At 44.6% G+C, this 18,467-nt stretch overlaps 1 protein-coding gene across 2 annotated transcripts in view; it reads left to right on the top strand.

Annotated features, from left to right (window-relative positions):
- STK26 (serine/threonine kinase 26) overlaps positions 1 to 18,217 on the top strand; it is a 501,049-nt gene extending 482,832 nt beyond the window's left edge. For both annotated transcript variants that reach the window (XM_069612843.1, XM_069612842.1), the window contains exon 11: positions 16,399 to 18,217. In XM_069612843.1, the coding sequence (XP_069468944.1) occupies positions 16,399 to 16,423 (25 nt within the window). In that variant the 3' untranslated portion in view covers positions 16,424 to 18,217. The remainder of the gene's footprint in view (positions 1 to 16,398) is intronic.
- The last annotated feature ends 250 nt before the right edge of the window (positions 18,218 to 18,467 follow it).

Below are 18,467 nucleotides of genomic sequence, written 5' to 3'. Positions count from 1 at the left end.
GCGGCCTGCTCTGCCTTCCCCCCGGTCTACTACCCACGGGGATGATACAGGCACGGACACGGCTACGACAGGTACAGATGACGACAGAGGCGACGACGGGACGTGTTCCCCGTCGCCCCCTGCTCGGGCGTCCCCGCCCGACGAGATTGGATCCTTTCATGCCATGATTTCCAGGGCATCCAAGCTTTTCCAGCTCTGCCCAGAAGAAAAGAAGAAAGAAGGGTTCCTTTACCAACGGCGCAAGGCTAAAAGGAAGACGGTCCTCGCCGTACCGCTTCTTGATGACATCTGGGATGAGGGGCTCGCCCTCCTCAAGAACCCTGCCACGGTGCCAGCAAAGAGGGGCCGGTACGAGAAGAAGTACCGGGTCCCCGGTGCTGCCCCCTTGTGCCTTCGGGCACAACCTACCCCGGATTCGGTTGTCTCGGCGGCGGCAAAGAAGAAAGCTGGGGGGGGCATCGGCCTCGACATCAACTTCCCGCCGGACGGCGAGGGCAGGAAGTTGGACACGATGGGACGACGGATCATTTCATCCGCAGTGACGACTATCAAGGCGACCAACGCCCTGGCTATCGTAGCCTGCTACGACAGGGAGTTGTGGTTGAAAATCGCCCCTCTGTTAGACTTTCTTCCAGACGCCAAAAGGGCTGAGGCCCTTGAAATCCTACAGGAGGGGGAGATTGCTTTGGTGGCAACGGACATCGCAGACACCGGTTTCCGTCAGTTGGGCAACGGCGTTTGCTTGAGACGACGAGGATGGCTCAAGGCCATGGATTTCCGCCAGGATGTACAAACCAAGGTTTTGGACATGCCCTTCAACGGGAACAACCTGTTTGGGAAGGCGGTTGATGAGTCCCTTCAGGCCATCAAGACAGACAGACTGCCCGGGCACTGGGAGTGCTCCAACAACGACGGCCGTCCTTTCGGAGCTCCGGAGGCAGACAAGGTGCCTCCACGGGGATCCGGCAGTGGCTCCTCCACTTACCGCCAAGCGGCAAGATCTTCGTCCCAAGAAGCCTACAGGGGACGCGGCAAGTCAGGTGGTGCCCATCGTCGACGAGAAGGTCAAGGAGGCAAGGCGGCCTCCAAACAAGATTGAACCGACTGTGGGGTTGGGCCCCCGCCGAAGCACCCCAGTGGGAGGCCGGCTGGCGAGGTTCGTCAGCGTGTGGGAGTCCATCTCCTCCGACCGTTGGGTGCTGGACGCCCTGGCCCAAGGGCACGCCCTCGAGTTTCAGAAGAAGTGACCTCGCGTTCCACCCGTGGCCAGGAAGGAAAATCACGTCCCTCAACTACTGTTGGAAGTAAGGGCGATGCTCAAGAAGGGTGCCATCAAGCTCGTCTCAGAGGCTTTGGGGCTCCGGAGTTTACTCAAGGTACTTCCTCATAAAAAAGAAGACAGGAGGGTGGCGCCCCATCCTGGACCTACGACGACTGAACAAGTACATCAAGGCACAGAAGTTCCGTATGGTCACCCTCCAGCATGTGCTGGGACAGCTGGAGGAGGGCGATTTCCTGTCGTCGTTGGAGGATGCATACTTCCACATCCCCATTCTAAAAAGACACTGAAAGTTCCTCAGGTTCGTGGTCCAAGGGCGGCACTACCAGTTCAAGGCCCTCCCGTTCGGATTGAAGTCGGCACCCAGGGTGTTCACCAAGTGCCTCGCACCGATGGCGGCGCGGCTGCACCTACAGGGGATCCACGTCAACGCCTACCTGGACGACTGGCTCATCCGGGCAAGGACAAGGGAGCTCGCCGTGGAGCACACTGCGAAGACCGTCCAGCTGCTCACAGACCTGAGATTCTCCATCAACTTTCCAAAATCCCACCTGGTTCCATCGCAAGTCGCCCTGTTTCTGGGAGCCAAGCTCGACAGTGGCGCGGCTGGCCTCGCCGTCGGAGCAAAGGACCAGGACCATTCTGGGCATGGTGCAGCGTCTGCTGGCCACGGACAGGGCCAGGGTAAGATCCATCAAGTCCCTCCTCGGGATGATGTCCTCATGCATTTATCTGGTGCGCCTTTGTAGGCTTCGGATGAGACCCTTACAGGAGTTCCTTGACGCCCGCTGGATCCAGTCGACGGGCAGCTTCGAGGACAGGATCCCTCAACGAGACGTTCCGTCAGGCGATCCGGTGGTGGAGTACCCACTCCCATCTGTCGGCAGGCACGGACTTTCAGACCCCAGCTCACCAGGTGACGGTGACGTCGGACGCCTCCCTGGAAGGTTGGGGAGCGCACTCCGGGAGCCAAAGGCCTCTCGCGTGAATATCTCCGGAGTGTCTCCACATCAACATCTTGGAGCTCCGCGCGGTGTTCTGGGCCCTCAGGTCCTTTCTTCCGTCCCTCAAGGGGAAGGTGGTGAGGATCTTCACCGACAACACCACCACGATGTTCTACATCTGGAAGCAGGGCGGAACCAGGTCCCCGGCCCTATCCAAGGAAGTCCAGGATCTGTGGCATTGGGCCGTCGCCCAAGGTATGTTTCTGGTGCCTCTTCATCTGGCAGGAATAAAAAACACCATCGCCGACTCACTCAGCAGGGAGCTGCACTCATGCCACGAGTGGGAACTATGCCAGGATCAAGTGGATCGACTCTTCCAACGATGGGGCGAACCCCAAATCGATCTCTTTGCGACGGCGACGAATTCCAAGTGCCGGAGGTTCGCCAGCAGGTTCCCCCAGCCGAGGAGCATGGCCGATGCTTTCTCGTTCCCCTGGGACGGCCTATTTCTTTATGCGTTCCCTCCGCTGCCGTTGCTGCTCCGGCTCATCAACCAGCTGAAGAGGTCCCGGTGCAGGATGATCCTCGTCGCACCGGCATGGCCGAGGCAGATCTGGTTCCCGGACCTTCTGGACTTGTCAACGTCCCCACCAGTCAATCTGCCGACGGATGCAGACCTTCTCTCCAGAGAAGGCGGTGCCATTCTTCACCACAACCCAGAGTTGCTGAACTTGCAGGCTTGGCTCCTGCAGCACTAGAGTTTGGAGGGTACGACATCCCGGCCGACTGCTGAGGTTCTTGCAAAGAACAGGGCGTCCTCAACTCTCGTGCTACGGACCTAAATGGAAGAGGTTCTCTGTCTGGTGCCTTGCACAGATGATTAACCCTCTGCGGATTACGGCCCCTCAAGTACTGTCGTACCTACTGTCGCTAGCCAAAGCTGGACTGGCTCACGCCTCCATCAAAATACATCTGGCTGCAATCTCCCGATATACCAGGACGACGGGACGGGCGTCCTTGTGGTCGCATCACCTGGTGAAAGAATTCATGAAGGGACTATTCCGATCATTCCCCTGCCCCGGCGTGGGAGCTTAATGTGATGCTGACCAAGCTCATGGGGGGTTCCCATTCGAGCCTATGCATTCGGCGCCTTTGAAGTTCCTGTCGTGGAAGACAGCTTTCCTCGTGGCCATCACCTCCGCACGACGAGTGGGAGAGATCCAGGCCCTATCTTGCAAGCCTCCATACTTGACTTTTCATGACACAAGGGTGGTGCTGAGCACACACCCATCCTTTCTGCCCAAGGTGCCGTCGGACTTCCTCCTCAGCGAGTCCTTGGTGTTGACAGTTTTCTTCCCGTCGCCTTCGTCGCCAGCTGAGAGGACTTTGCACTCGCTGGATGTAGCTAGAGCGCTGAAGTTCTAAGTGGACCGCGTTTTCGGAAGACTTCCCATCTGTTTGAACTTTGGAACTGGGAATCAAGGGAAGGCTCTCTCGAAGACTTCCATTTCCAGATGGCTCTCCGGCTGCATCATGCACTGTCACCGGTTGGCAAACCGACAGCTGCCTGGACGTCCGAAAGCCCATTCGACCAGAGCAATCGCTGCTACCACGGCGTTCCTGTCTGGTGTGCCCCTGCTGGACATCTGCAGGGCTGCGACGTGGAAGTCGACGCACACCTTCACAAGATTCTACTGCGTCGATCGGGACTCCAGGGAGGAGTCCAGGGTCGGCCAAGCAGTGCTGCGCAACCTGTTCGCCTAAGGTGAGGCTGGTGAGGAGGTAAGAGTGGCTTAATGTTGAGTTGTTGTATTGCTTAATGTTGAGCCTGTTGCCACCTCCCGTGGTTGTGCATGTGTGTACTGCTATGTATTCTCTCATTCATGAGCATGTGAATCCATGCCAGACCCCATGCTGGAGAAGGAACAAGTTACTTACCTGTAACTGTTCTCCAGCATGGGTCTGGCATGGATTCAAATGCAAACCCTCCCGCCTACCCCTCTGCGGCTCTTCATTTGGTCATACTGCCACTTTACGTGCTACCAAATCTGAAGATGGCTGCCGGAGGCGGGACTTAGGGAGAGGGCAGTCATTGGCTGGGGGCAGTATGACCCAGAGACCAGTGATTGGTTACTACTAAGAAAGACAGATCAGAAACGAAACTGATACTGATTATTTTCTATACCGAGGATTCCCGGCCTGACGACGGGGAATATTCATGAGCATGTGAATCCATGCCAGACCCATGCTGGAGAACAACAGTTACAGGTAAGTAACTTATTCCATGCAGATGGTTTGATCAAAATTCTGATTATCTGTTGGCATAAGGGCATTGCAGAGTTGGATTCCTTTGTGGAGAAATGTGCCATGCTGTTGAGGAGTGGTCTGGGGGATTCTTGAATGGGAGACTCATTGTGGTGGGAGATCTGAATGCCGACCGTCATGCACAGTATTCCCTGTGGAATCCTGAAGTGATATCTAATGGCAAATCGGGGAAGTGAAATTTGGGTCAAAAATGGTATGTATGGCTGGAGGGATGGGGATTACAGCCCCTAGTGGGAAGGAAAGCTGAGGGCCACTCTGATTCTGATTGGCAAACGTGGCACAGAGGTAATAACTCCTCTCTACTCAACTACATCTCCGTTTTTATTCAATCACTGTCTAACATTCAATGTACTAAATGGCATTTATAACGCACCTATACACAAGTGTTTGAAGGCGCAACGAGGCAATGGAGGGGGAACAGAGGGAAGACTGACCACGATCCTACTAGGCCAGGTGTCATACAGATCGCGCATGGAAAGGGGGAATTGGAAAGTTCTCGAGGGGAAGGGGACAGTGCAATTCATGGGAATAATAGAATAAATAACAATATTAAAGTACGGCCAGCAGGTGGCAAGTGCAAGGGTAAATGGTAAGTGCAGGCATCAGATGTCAAGTGCTTGTGGTGGGACTGTAGGGATACAGAGAACAGTCCCCAATTGCGGGGGTTGCCAGGAGGGCAGTGCAGGTGTGCGACTGGCAGAGAAGGGGACCTATAGTGACCATTCCATCTTAACGGTCTCATTTGACTGGACGCTGTGCTCCAGAGAGGACCAGCTTCAGCTCAGAGTTACTGCTAATGTGGCTGTTGGATGGATGGACGGACGGACATTAATATTCGACATCTGAACTCGAATGTTAAAAAAGCACTCAATTTATCTACCTTTGAGTGGAAGCTCAATAACTTTAACTCGGACAGGTTTCAGCTATTTGTTGGATCATTAGTCTATGGACTTGATGCAGGGACCGGCAATAGGGGGAAAGGATCTGTTAGGCATAATCATTGCTATAATGTGGAGTTGGCTGAAGCTAAAAAATCTCTCAGGGGGAAGTGAGATATTCAGCTTACTAACCCAGACCAGGCTATTTACAATGAGTTGATTAGGAAGGCAAAGCAGTCCTATAATAACTATTGTAAAGCACTGAAATATTGTCTGCTACAACAGGATGCTGAATTGAGGTTGGATACTGATCACTGCAGAGGTCAGTGCCTTTTGGCACCTAATACAAAAAAGGTAGCATGCGACTCCAGATAAGGTGCGTACTAGGTGTTTTTACACATGAAAATCTTGTAAATACGACAGCTTTTATTATTTTCCTGTGTACATTTACACACAAGTTGTGAGCAGAAGGCAGTGACAAGGTCAGGTTATTTGACAGAAGCCAGAACGCTTTCAACATTTAAATATATACAAGAGAGATCAAATTGCCAAACATTAGAGAAATAAGGAAAGGTGTATTCTGTCACAATGCAGAAGGCTGCCGCACAGCAATGATTTCCATACGTCGGCTGGATGTCACATAAATTTTACTCTTGCAAAGGAGAAAAGTCATTTGTACTCTCTTGAAATCACATTTACGCTCAAAGTTTAAAAATAGGGAGTAAAATACTCCCACCTCCAAAATCTTATCTGGAGCACTAGGCGCCCCTCTCTCGAAAGAACATGGCATGATGACCTGTTCAGTGGTTTTTAACCACTTTGAGAGTTTGCAGCCATCTGCTTTTTGCTCACTGTACCTTTCACAGATGGGAAATATTCATTTGCATTAGGGGTGTACCGAACTTTGGCTTCGAGTAAGTATTCGGCCGAATTCCGGTTGAAAAAAAACAATTCGGCTCTGGCCGAATAGTTTCTAGCTATTCGGCTCTTGCCGAATCCTTTGACATTCTCATTTGAATACAAGGCAGCATGAACTCAGAAAGGCAAGTGTAGATTTCAGTTTGCAAAACTGAATACAATTAGACCAGAAAAATTGCTATCACACAGCTGAAAAATATCTTGTATTGTAATCTTCTCTTATGGGCATGTTTTGTTGCAGATTCTTGGACAAAAAAGGTGCTCATCTTTTATACTTAGCCTGCAACAATACAAGAACTTCTTTTCTTTTGGCGAATGTGTATATGCAATGCGCACTTTTTTTCAGTTGGAAAAAGCCAATTGAAAGAAATGTGCATAGATACTTTCAGTTCTTGTCATGTCCCTTCCCATTGCGTACATCATAGTCCGTCCCCCCCTTTTCATTTTTTAAGGACTTGAGTCCTGAGTTTAACATTATCTGATATTTTATAAGGAAATTATAAGTTGCATGTGTTTGTGGATTGACGAGAAAGAGTGGCAAGGATAAGTGAAAAGTGAGCAGCATTTGTTTTGGGGGGAGGCGAATAGTTGTGAGATGAGTTCACGCATTTCAGATTTCCTCTTGACTTGTGTCCTGCATGAGCCAACATGAACCATTTGATACATTTCTATGTGAGCTGCAAAGAAGTTTCGAAACTTGACCACCCCGACTTTGCAACTGGATAGAGAATGCAATGCATCTGATTCACAAAGGCAGTGCTTTTGCATTTGTGAAGCCTCCTACTTTAACTGGCACTGAATATGCAACAATCTTCTGTACATTTGGTCCCTTCATTTTGGTTACATTATTATATGTCTAGCTTTTATACTTTAAATAAAGATGCTACATTAATTACAATGAAGAGATATAAAAGTATAGAATGCATTTAAAATGGTGCTTTATTTGTGTTTTCAAGAAGTGTTGTTTGAAGTGTGGAACATGATTTATTAAATAAAGCAACTATTCGGCTTCATATTCGTCTTCGGCCGAATAGTTGTAAAACTATTCGGTATTCGGCCGAATACTAAATATGCAATTTGGTACAGCCCTAATTTGCATATCATTCTTTGTCCCGCCCACATGGGCAGTCCAGCACCGAAATGCTATGACAATTCCCTTCTGAACAAGAGTACCAACAGCAACCCCATACATGCGTTTCAGCCTTGTTGGGTCTCATCATATGCAAATAGTCATTTCCCATCTGTGAAAGGTACAGTGAGCAAAAAGCGTGTGCTGCAAACTCATCTCAGAACAGGTTATAATGCCATGTTCTTTCTGGAGAGGAGCGCCTGCTACATTTTTTTTAAACTTTTGGCACCTAGTAAATGGGCAAGATTCTAACCTCGCAATCTCCCATCTTAATTCAATTTCGGAGCAGGAATGGGTACAGTTTATTTTGAGAACAGGTTTGGGCAACTTAAGATTGCTTCGGTGATGCGCCTTGATTTGGCTGGAGCTTCTACTTGGGATCCCCAGTTAGACACCATTCACCACTTGATTACTAAATGTAAGAGGTCTCGAGCGCCAGGGCCCAATGGCCTAACTAATACGTTTAGAGACGATCAGAATATGTGGGTGAATTTATTGTACTTGGAATTCAAGGTTATTATATCTACAGGCAAAACACCTACTTCCTGGAATACGGCTCATGTGGTCCCCATCCTCAAATGGTGTAGTAGTACGGATCCAGCTAACTACCGACCCATCTCCCTTATTGACACCGATTGTAAGATCTTTTTAGCGTTCCTGCTCTCACATCTTGAGGCATAGGCCAGCTCCACTCACCCGTTGGATCAATTTCAGATCGGCTTTAGGAAAGGCCACTCTGCTAATATCAATGGCCTGGTACTTAAATGTATTCAGGAAGAGGCTTGACTGACAACAGGGGTTGTACTTGTATGGCCTCGATCAATCTCACTGCCTCTTTTGACTGAGTTGATCGGAGCAGACTATGGGCTAAATTGGCAAAGTGGGGTATGCCTGAGGGCTGTTGAGACTCATTAGTGGGGTCTATGAAAATTTGTGGGATTCAGGTACGCCTTAGTCAAGAAGGGGGGACATCTCGAGGAGAATTTGATCTCATAGGGGGGGGTCAGACGGGTATGTGTTCTGGCCCTCTGGCTATTTAATCAATATCTCTTCGTTGTTGCTCTCTGGCTTGGGAAGGAAGGGTTAGTTGCTCTGAAGGTAGGAAAGGACAAAATTGTATGGCTTCCCTATACAATCGACCTTTTGATTTTTGATTTTACAAAGGTTGCGCTGCAAAGGTTATTGAAGAACTATGCAAAATATAATGGGTTGGTAATCAATCCTAATATAACTAAGATCCTCTCCTTTAGAAAAGCAAGGGCAAAGAACTCTGGGCCTTTTGGCATTGTTCGAGGTATGCCCCTGAAGCTCTCAGAGACTGCTAGATATCTGGGCTTCAACTTTGCCGCCTATAAAGGTTCTAAAATTGTTACTGGGGCTTTGGTACATAAGGGGAACTTGTTGGAATCCCAGATTAAGATAGATCATAAGTTTGGAAGATTTTCCCTTAAGCCTGCAGTGATGTTTTTCGAAGGCAAAATTGTCCCGAAACTATCTATGGCCTGGAGCTAAAATTTGATGGACTATGTAAAACTTTGAACAGGATAGAGGGTAGAATTAATGGAGAATACTTGGGGTTCCCAATGCGGTACCCTTACCAGCTATCCACTATGAATTGGGGATTGTTTCCCTTTGGACGCAGGTACAATAGGCTTGCCTGTCTTTATACTGAAAATGTAGGCCCCTATCCCTAACTCTTTATCATTTGATGGGAAGAAATCTAAATCATTCTCTTGTATTAGCTTCTCTGAGAGCAAGATCAGAACATGTCCTTAATGAAATTGGTGTGACTTTGGAAACCCTGATTACGAATCCTATGAAGGCTAAACAAGCTCCATTTGATTTTTGACTGGGTTCAGACCATTGATGACTTCCACTCTTATCCTTCCTTGAGTCATTTGAAGCATGACCATAGGCACAGAGGCACCCCGACAAATATTGCTTCAATTTCCAAACCGATTCTATAGAGGCATCCTGCTTAGGGTACGGTGGAATCTGCTGCCTACTAGGGAGATTCAATTAAGGAGGGAATTCATTTTGGTGGACGTGGCTGGATGTAAGTTCTGTATGGGGAAATTGGAGACTTTAAGGCACCTGGTGGTTGAGTTTGTAGCTCTAAATAGCCTACGAGCTAAGTACCTGGCGCCCCTGGATGTAAACTCCATAACGTATGATGAACTGGTATGGAAGCGTTGCCTTGATATGCATAATATACATGAGGGGCTGGCTCTATCGGGCTTTATTAAAAGCTTGAATTTGTAGACCTGGAATTATTCACTGCCTACTTCTGGTTCGATGTTTATGGAATATGCAATTTGTACTTCATGGTTTCTTTTTTCTTTTAGATCATGTTACCATCTTTTTTGTATTAATTATGTTTTTGTGACTCATTTGACTAACTTGAACAAATGTTATTGGTGTTATCTATGTACTTGCTTTTGATTTCTGTATTTGTAAAGGTTTAATTAAACCAAATACAATAAAAAAAAATTAAAATACATCATATAAATGATACATCATAACACATAAAATATTGGTGTACTGGAAAGAAATCTGGATAAAAAGCTCAATCTATCCAAATAAACTGTATTGACAACAATATCCATAACAAGCGCAGTTCCAAGTAGGGACATCTTCGCAAAGTTTTGCAAGAAAAGCTAGTTCATTGGTTGCACGTTAACATGGGAGCTTCGAACCAGTAGGACTACCCAGGGACCTTTTCCCTGGGTGGGGGGGTTGGGGAGGATTACATTCATGCCAGAGAGCACATGTTTTATGGTCAGGGAAGATGTCCAGTGTTTGGGGGGTGGACACTGATTTCTGTCATACTTTTTGCTGACTGTTGGCATCTCTTGTCATAGCACAATATACCGTTAGCCACTCTTGACTCCTTATATGGAGTCATAGGCTATTTTTAAACTCGGTGGTGCAACCAGATACATTTTAGGGTGTCCACCCACCCCCAGGCTACAAACACATCCTCGAACAGTTTGGAGCCAGTGAGTTCAAAGGGGCTTCCTTATTTTCATAGTTCGTTGGTGCCAGTTTAGGGACCTTGTGTAGATTTAGTTCTCCCTCCAAACGGGCTGCTGTCACCTTGCTGGTTTTGTGGGTATAATCTGGAGTCGTGTTCCCAGCTTTGATGCTCATCTTCCCTTTTTTATAGTTGTGCTTAATGGCCATCTGCGTACACCCAGTATGCAGAGTGCTCTCAGTACATCTGAGGGGCATCGTAATTGTACCCATGGACCAGTTATCCGGCGGCACTCTTTTCCTGGTTAACAAGTTCTTTGTTGCCTCTAATAAACCCAGGTTTAAAGCCAAGTTGTTTCTAGTCCTATCTGGACAAGCAACGCAATTGGTAGGTGCTGCTGGCTTTGGGAGATTTTGGACCCCCTTAGGTCCTCCAGAACCAGTTGGTGGATTCGGTCCCCCTCCCCTTGATCCCCCTGTTGCCCCACCTTTCCCATATGCTTTTAGGAGCTGTAGGAGTACATTCTTCATGGTCACCAACTCAGACAGAATTGCAGCTGCACACATTAACCGCAGGTACCCCTTTTAAAGACATTTGGAGGGGATCATTGGGACTGGCTCTAAAAGGAGGGGTGAATAGGAGGGGGTGGTACTGTACTGGTACTATTATTGTTGCAAATGGGCCTTGATGCTAGCTGTACAGGTATGTCTGACTAGGTGTAATCCAATCATGTCATCTTGTACAAACTAAATTGCCCTCCAACTATGCTAAATGTACCCTCCTGTGGTCTCTCCTATCTAGGGTGAGGTGACAGATGGGGGCTTGCCCTAAATACATAAAACAAAAAATGGTAAAAGCACTTCTTGGACTCTTCGCGCTGTGCCCCACAGTTATTGAGAGATCATACAGGAAACAGTTACTTTAATTTCCCTGTTTTTTGCAGTCCTGCCGTGTTCTTACTTGCAGAGGGGCACTCTGACCTTCTTTTTTTATATTTAAATTCTCATCAGTATGACACTATAGAGAGTAAAGATGCCCCTTTGCAAAAAGGCGACATGTTAAATAACCAAAATGGCTCTAGTGGCCTTGTGGGAAACACAAAAAGTGGCACTAGCACCTAAACTTGTCATTGCCCCAGAGGAAAATAAAGTTGAGGCCAAAACTGTCATAGAATCCTTGGCAGGATCCTTAAGGGAAGATCCTTTTCCGATCCTCAAAAAAAGGAAAGAAATTTGTCCAATAAAAACAAGAACAACATACCACAGAAAATCCCCAAAAATATACAGCAAAGGAAAACTGTAAGAAAAGGATGCTGCAACAGTTTCTACGAAACATAGCCGCCTGCATTCCTAAAGTCAATCCAGGGAAGCCAAATTGAATTAACACCCTTCGCCACCCTTGGACAAATGAACAAGTGGTGCTTCAATTAAACTCTAGCGTTATAAAAACATCCTTGCTAGAAATGATTCACTTGTTGCTTTTGGGTTTAGAATTGGTGGGCTCACCTTCCAATGTAAACTAAAGTGCACAAATTCCTCAAGCTGGAACAAAACTAAGTTCAAGAAGAGACAAAGTGACCGCGAAAAGCAATATTCTACCGAAATTGGGAAGCCCCGCCTAAAGAACAGAATCTTCCAAATCTGACAAATTAAAAAAGATTAGCGTGGCGAAACCAAATACTATTCCACCCAATATGAGCTGGTAGCTAAAGGTCACATTCAGTTGCACAAGTAATGTGGATAGGGCAGTGAAAGAATAACCCCCAATTCCTGAAATAGACCCCCGAAGAGAATAATGGTTTTGGACAAGAGAACCTCTCAAGCCACACAACAAACTGCAACATTTAATAACTGACCGAGATTGGGCTATAGGCTCCTGGAATACGCATGGATTCAGGCACTTGGTTAACAACTATGAGATTGTATCACTGTACTTTGATATTGTGTGTTGCCTGGAAACATGGATGACATCAACGCCTGTCTTGGATGGATTTGAGGTTCATCTTAACCCATCATATAAGGGAATTAGAGGGAAATCCTCATCCGGCCTGCCCTCCTTGGTTGAAGATAGCAGGGGATACAAAATTCTCATCTTGGAACCCGAATCCCTTTATTGAAGGAGCTTTGTTGAAGAAAAACTGGGACTTGGATCTAGAATCACAAGGGATTTTAATTCTTAATGTATACTGGAATCAATACAATCTAACCTCTTCATAGATTCAATCACGGATGGATATACTTGATGACCACACCAGCAAACTGAATACCCCATTAATAATCATTTGTGGTGACTTAAATAGTTTGTGCCTGAAAGAAAGCAGCAAGATCCTTAAACTTCGATGCCACCTCCTAATAACTTCCAAGCAAGAGCGGCATGCTAGGTAGCCGCTGTGTACATAAGGAACTTCCAGATGGTAAAAGGCAAAATTATGGGATTCCTGGCTGGGAAACCTACCTGGACCAAGGGGTTTCAATTGAAAATTTTAGATTACTTTTTCGTTTCAGACAATATGATTAAACACAAGTCCTTGGAAGTACTAGCTACGAAAAGTGACCACTCTCTCTTGAAAATGACATTCACTGTCAGAACTATGAAAGAAACTGCAAAATTTCCAGCCGATCTCGAAATTAGGAAAGGGAGGAATAGATTGCGTATAAGTCCAAGAGATGTTTTCACTTTATTGTTCAAATACAAATTACAGGAATCCAATCAAGAAGGAGCGAATTATGCCCCCCTGCTGCTTCATTTTGGGATGTGTGGTAATACGGGTTGCAAAACCACCTTCTTCCCAAGCATGTCGGAGACTAACAAGTTGCCTCTAGGAAAAAGCAGCTACAGTCAGATTTACGAGAAATTTGCCGTTCTGTGAAATGCTCAACAAGAGAAGGCAGAGAAATAAAAACTGTTCGCCTAGAGCCCAAATTCTGCAGACTGAATCAATGTTGAGGTCCATGGAAACGAAAAATTCAAGAGATCTGGCAGGTGCTAAATGGGAAAACATCTTCCAAATCTGCTCTCCTAACGAACATGGTGACAGAAGACGACTGGTTGAAAGGGCTGTGGGTTTGGAAACCCCTATTATGTGTGCTTAATTGGCGTCATCCCTGGAACCGGATGGAATAACCTACAAGTAGTCGAACAGGTGATGCGAACAGGAGCGGTGCCTTACTCGTGGAGGAAAGCAATTATAGTACCAATATTTAAGACGCAACAGGGCGGGCCCAAACAACTACCACCCATTGCCCTCTTGGATGTTTTCACCAAGCCGTTTGTTTGTGGCAATAGTTCTAAAACACCTCCAGAATTGGGGCACTGAAAATGGATGTGACCCCCACCAAGCGGGCTTTAAAAAAGGCGTGGGAACCCAATTAAACGTGTTCCTTTTTAAATCTCCTGAAGCTAAAAGCCATTAAATAAAACACCAATCTACCCAGCTTTTATTAACTTCAAAGCCTTTGATAGCATAGATGAGCACATTCTATGTGCAAAACTGGAGGCGTGGAATTTCCCCTCCCACCTGCTGGCGGCAACTAAGGCCCTTTTTTCTTCGACTAAAGTCCAGATGAGACTGAATTCCCGGGGGCATTTGTCCAAAGAAAATTCATCCATTGATTGAAACCAAGATGCTCACTGGCTCCAATTCTCTTCAACCTCTTATCGGACTTGCATTAAACAGACTGCTGGGTGAGTTTTTGTTCCACAAATCAATAGCAAAACTTTACCATGGGACATCTATGCCGATGACCTGGTTATTATTGACCAGACCCCGATAGGAAGTCTCTCGCCTACAGGAGTACGTTATCAAAAACGGTCTGCAGATCAATGCAGAAAAGACAAACATCTTTATATGTGGAACTCTAAGAGGAAGACATGGGCCCTTATCTAAATGACTTTTACCACAGATGAAATTGGCTCAGGTAAGTGAGACCGTTTACATGGGAACCTGCATACACTCTAGTATAAATGATAAACCGCATTGACTAGAACTAAAATCAAAGGTTTAACAGCTCAAGGTATGGTGATCAACAAATATGGAAGATTCTCAATATTCCCAGTACTCGCCTTTTACAAAGCAAAAGTTGTTCCGATATTAACATATGGAGAAGAGGCTTTCCTGTCCAGTCCTTGGCACTTATGGGTGTCATTAAAGGGCATATTTTGGAGGCGAATCCTGCACCTACGGAGGAGGATCCCAATTCTAGTCATCGGATACGAATTAGGCATGATTCAAATCTACGCTATGACCGTTTGGAAAACCCTTGCTTTATACAGGAAATGTCTTACAAAGGAAACTCATTTTCCATATCAGATACTTTGTACTGATAACATAAGAAGATTTCCCCTTAAAACAGTGGGAAAAAAAAGATGCTTGCAAACTAGCATTTTCTGAGATTCTCTCAGGTGTTCGGGAGAGAAACCCAGGCTACGTTAAAGTTATGGGAACACGACTGGATCGAGACGGATTTAGCAAGACAAAAATGCAAACTACACTCCAGCCTGAAAAGTGAAATCAGGGCGTATATTTCCCTCCCGAAATATCTAGTAAAATTTCGGAGTGAAGGATACAGAGAGCAATTCTTGAGATTTCGCTTCAATAGGTTGCCGACAAACGAAATCTTGATGGCCCATAAAAATGCGAATGCCAATTCCAACTACAGATTTTGGAAGATTGAAGCGATAGTAGAAACACTGAAGCACATCGTCCTGTTATGCATGGTCCTGACTAGGTTAGGATCCAGACATATTGGACGAACCATTGAAGAAATGACAACCTACTCGATAAATGACTGTCGGTCAAAGATTTTATCAGAACATTTTAAAATAAATTTTGGACTGATTAAGTTTGTAAAAGTTTTTTTTTTTTTTAACTCTATTGTCATGATTTGCCATACCTTGTTAGCAAGGGGCTGACATAAGTGAAACAAGAATCACTGTGTAATGATGTAAAAAGGTTGCCCTGAATTGGAACTTAAAGATAAAGGTTTGCAATAAACATTGGACCTCATTACGAGTCCGCGGCAGCCGTGCCAGGAAAACCGGCAGGCTACCGCCAGACCCGATATACCATTCCGCCTCTGTGATTGCCGGAATCACTGGAGCATTACAACCCCGGTAATTCGGGAGGCGGAATTCCGTAATTCCCCATTCCCATGGAGTCCCATAGGACTCCATCGGGATGGGGACAATGGAAACACCGGTTCCGTCTATGACGGAGCCGGTGTTTCCATTTCCGCCTGCAGGCAGGTGGCGTTGCTCCCGCCAGGTCAGACCTGGCGGGAGTGACACTCCCTCCTGCAGAACTCTGAATCTGCCTGTCCAGAAACTACGGTGGCAGCGGATTTACCGCCACTGTTGTTTCCGGACCGGCAGGGTCATAATGAGGCCCCATATCTCTTAAAATATTTTTTTTATATGTATGTCGATGTTGTTAGACTAGTAAGAAATGTTGGCTAAAACCACTTTTGAGGTATTCTATGGTGAGGACAACAATGGGAGCCCTGAAATGTTGCAGAAGCACTACTCGCATACTTGTGCTACTTGCGTTTTCATAGTATTTTAAATGCGATTGTACCAGAAGGAAAACAATTCTAATGCTGGCTATGTCTAAAAATGTTACGACGCTTCCCATTAACCCCTTTTACATTGTTGAATTTTATACATCTTTTAGCCCATTGCTATTACATTAACCAGATCAGATAAGATTCGTTTGGTTTTAGCCTAGAGTGCAAGTGCCATGGATTTGAGGGTTAATGTATGTTTGTGCCTGTTGTGCACTTATTTATCATGGTTGGTATATATTTTTTAATTTTTTTGTCTTTCAACTACTTTTTTTCTAAATGTGAAGTGTGCTGTTTTTATTATGTTTATATGTAATATTTGACTTTTATGGAAGTAAAACTGAAATGTGTATTGCATGTCCTTAATACTAATCGGTATTTACTTTATTGCAGGTTTTCTGTTAATGACTCTTCATAGGTAATTATCTCAAAGTACTCTACAGTTATATATGGACCCAGTGAAACCCACCAAAACTACTTCAAGCTTGGCAGTGCTTAGCTCATGAGCTCCTTGTGCCTTTTGAACCTTTGCGTACATATTGTTGACAATGAGGACAATGATTTATAGTTTGGGGAAAACCTGCTCAACAATTTAGTGATGGTGTAAATGGTTTTATATTTTCAGGAAATTATTTTGTAAAGACGCATTACTTTTAATAAAGTCATTTCACTTTCGTTTAATCTAAAATGTCAACCTGTAGTGTTGCTTTTGGGTAACCATTGCTGAATTGGTATAATGATTAGGTACAGTTTATTGGCGTGATCTTTGTTGCACTGTACATTCATGGAAAATGCAGGTCTTTTGTAGTGCTGAGAAGTTTAGTTCAACATTTGTAAGTTGCTAGCTATCTGTGTGCTTTATAGGAACAGTCATCATTTTAAAAACAGTGCTGCATCTCTAATTAAAAAATAGAAATGTAGCTTTAACATATTTGCCTCCAAGGTTATGTATTATATAGTTTTAGTTGGTAGAACTTTAGGCAGCTCAATGATTCATTCTTGTTTGAGAGCAACAAGACCTAAAGTCTTGCAGGTAGAATGTAGCAATTTGATTCAAGACCATATGCTTTACTGAGAGTTTTCCAAGTTTTTGTTAAACTACATTTTTTTTCTTCCGGCTATCAAATTTAAAGCAATAGTGTGGGTCTTCTTGGCAATAATGGGCGCGTGTCAGGTTCAGTTTATTTGATTAACTATTGTAAGTTACTTGCTTGGCGGAAAAAAGTTATGCATCATGTGATCAATACCATGTAGGCAGGTAGGACTAAAACGTAGTGACACAATTTATCTTTCACTAATAGTGAATTGCATTGTAAAATAAATTAATTCCCTTGGATACACAGCAACATCATTGTTAATTTTGTGAAAGTGTATATTAAATAAGTATTCACAGGCCAATATGCAAGTAACTGTTCTAAATATTTCACACACAATTAGCACTGAGCAGCAGTAAGACCTTTGTTTCTTTCCTTTATAAAAATGACTGTAAACTTGCTTATGATTATATATTTATGGTACTGCTAGAGGGGTAATATCATTTGTCATCCCAGTATGTATATTGTGCTAAAGTTTTGAGCTGGGAAATGTATTTCAGTACTTCAGAGTTTTGGCGTTGTTGGTGTATATTTTTTTTTATAAAGGCTGGGTGTGATTATTTTATAGTTCAGACCTTCACATTTTGTTTTTGCACAAGACATTTAAAAAAAATCTGAAATGTATCTGCCAAATATCAAAACAGTAATGGTGTTTGAGTACTGAATTTTTAGTAAAAGAATTGCCATTACAGTGTTTTTATCAAGAGGACACTTCGAAAAATGGTGTGGTTAGAAATGCCAAGGACAATTATTTTCAATGGTGCCTACACTGTAAAAATTACTTTTAACTTGTTTTAATTTTAAAGAACTGTTTGTTAAAATGTCATCTGCTATATAACAAACTACAATTACAATTTATATCTGAGAGAAAAATAGTTCTGAAAATAGTTTTTGAAGACAATAATGTCATGGATTAAAACATATTTTTATAAGTAAAAGCTGCAAAAGTTGTAAATACAGTTGATCTGAAGCTTTATAAAATGTTGTCACAGATACAAATTGTAGTGCTCATATATCCCATGTAGTTGTTACTCTTGTAAATCTGTTTATAGATTAAGCTTATTCCAATGTTCTGGGGGATTTTAAATGGTTTAAGAATAAATATTTAAATTCTGCTACCTTTTTGTGATTCATGTGTGTTCTGCTTCTTCTAAAACTGATTTATGTAGGCACTATTATGAATCAGTAAAAACAGATTGCCTTGGTTGTGTTACTTTTTCTTTATAATGCTCAGACTATGCCAGTCTGTTTCCAACTCTACATTTATCTTTTGCCACAAATCGAAAATACAAAGATCTGACTTTTAATATACACACACTTGTTAAATTGTTTCAAAACCACATTTCTAGAACTCGTTCGATTTGCTGG

This window comes from Ambystoma mexicanum, chromosome 5p (assembly GCF_040938575.1).
Source record: "Ambystoma mexicanum isolate Mex_15411 chromosome 5p, UKY_AmexF1_1, whole genome shotgun sequence".
Classification (NCBI taxonomy): Eukaryota; Metazoa; Chordata; class Amphibia; order Caudata; family Ambystomatidae; genus Ambystoma; species Ambystoma mexicanum.
Note: the sequence above shows the minus strand (reverse complement) of the source record. Positions and strands in the feature narration are given on the sequence as shown.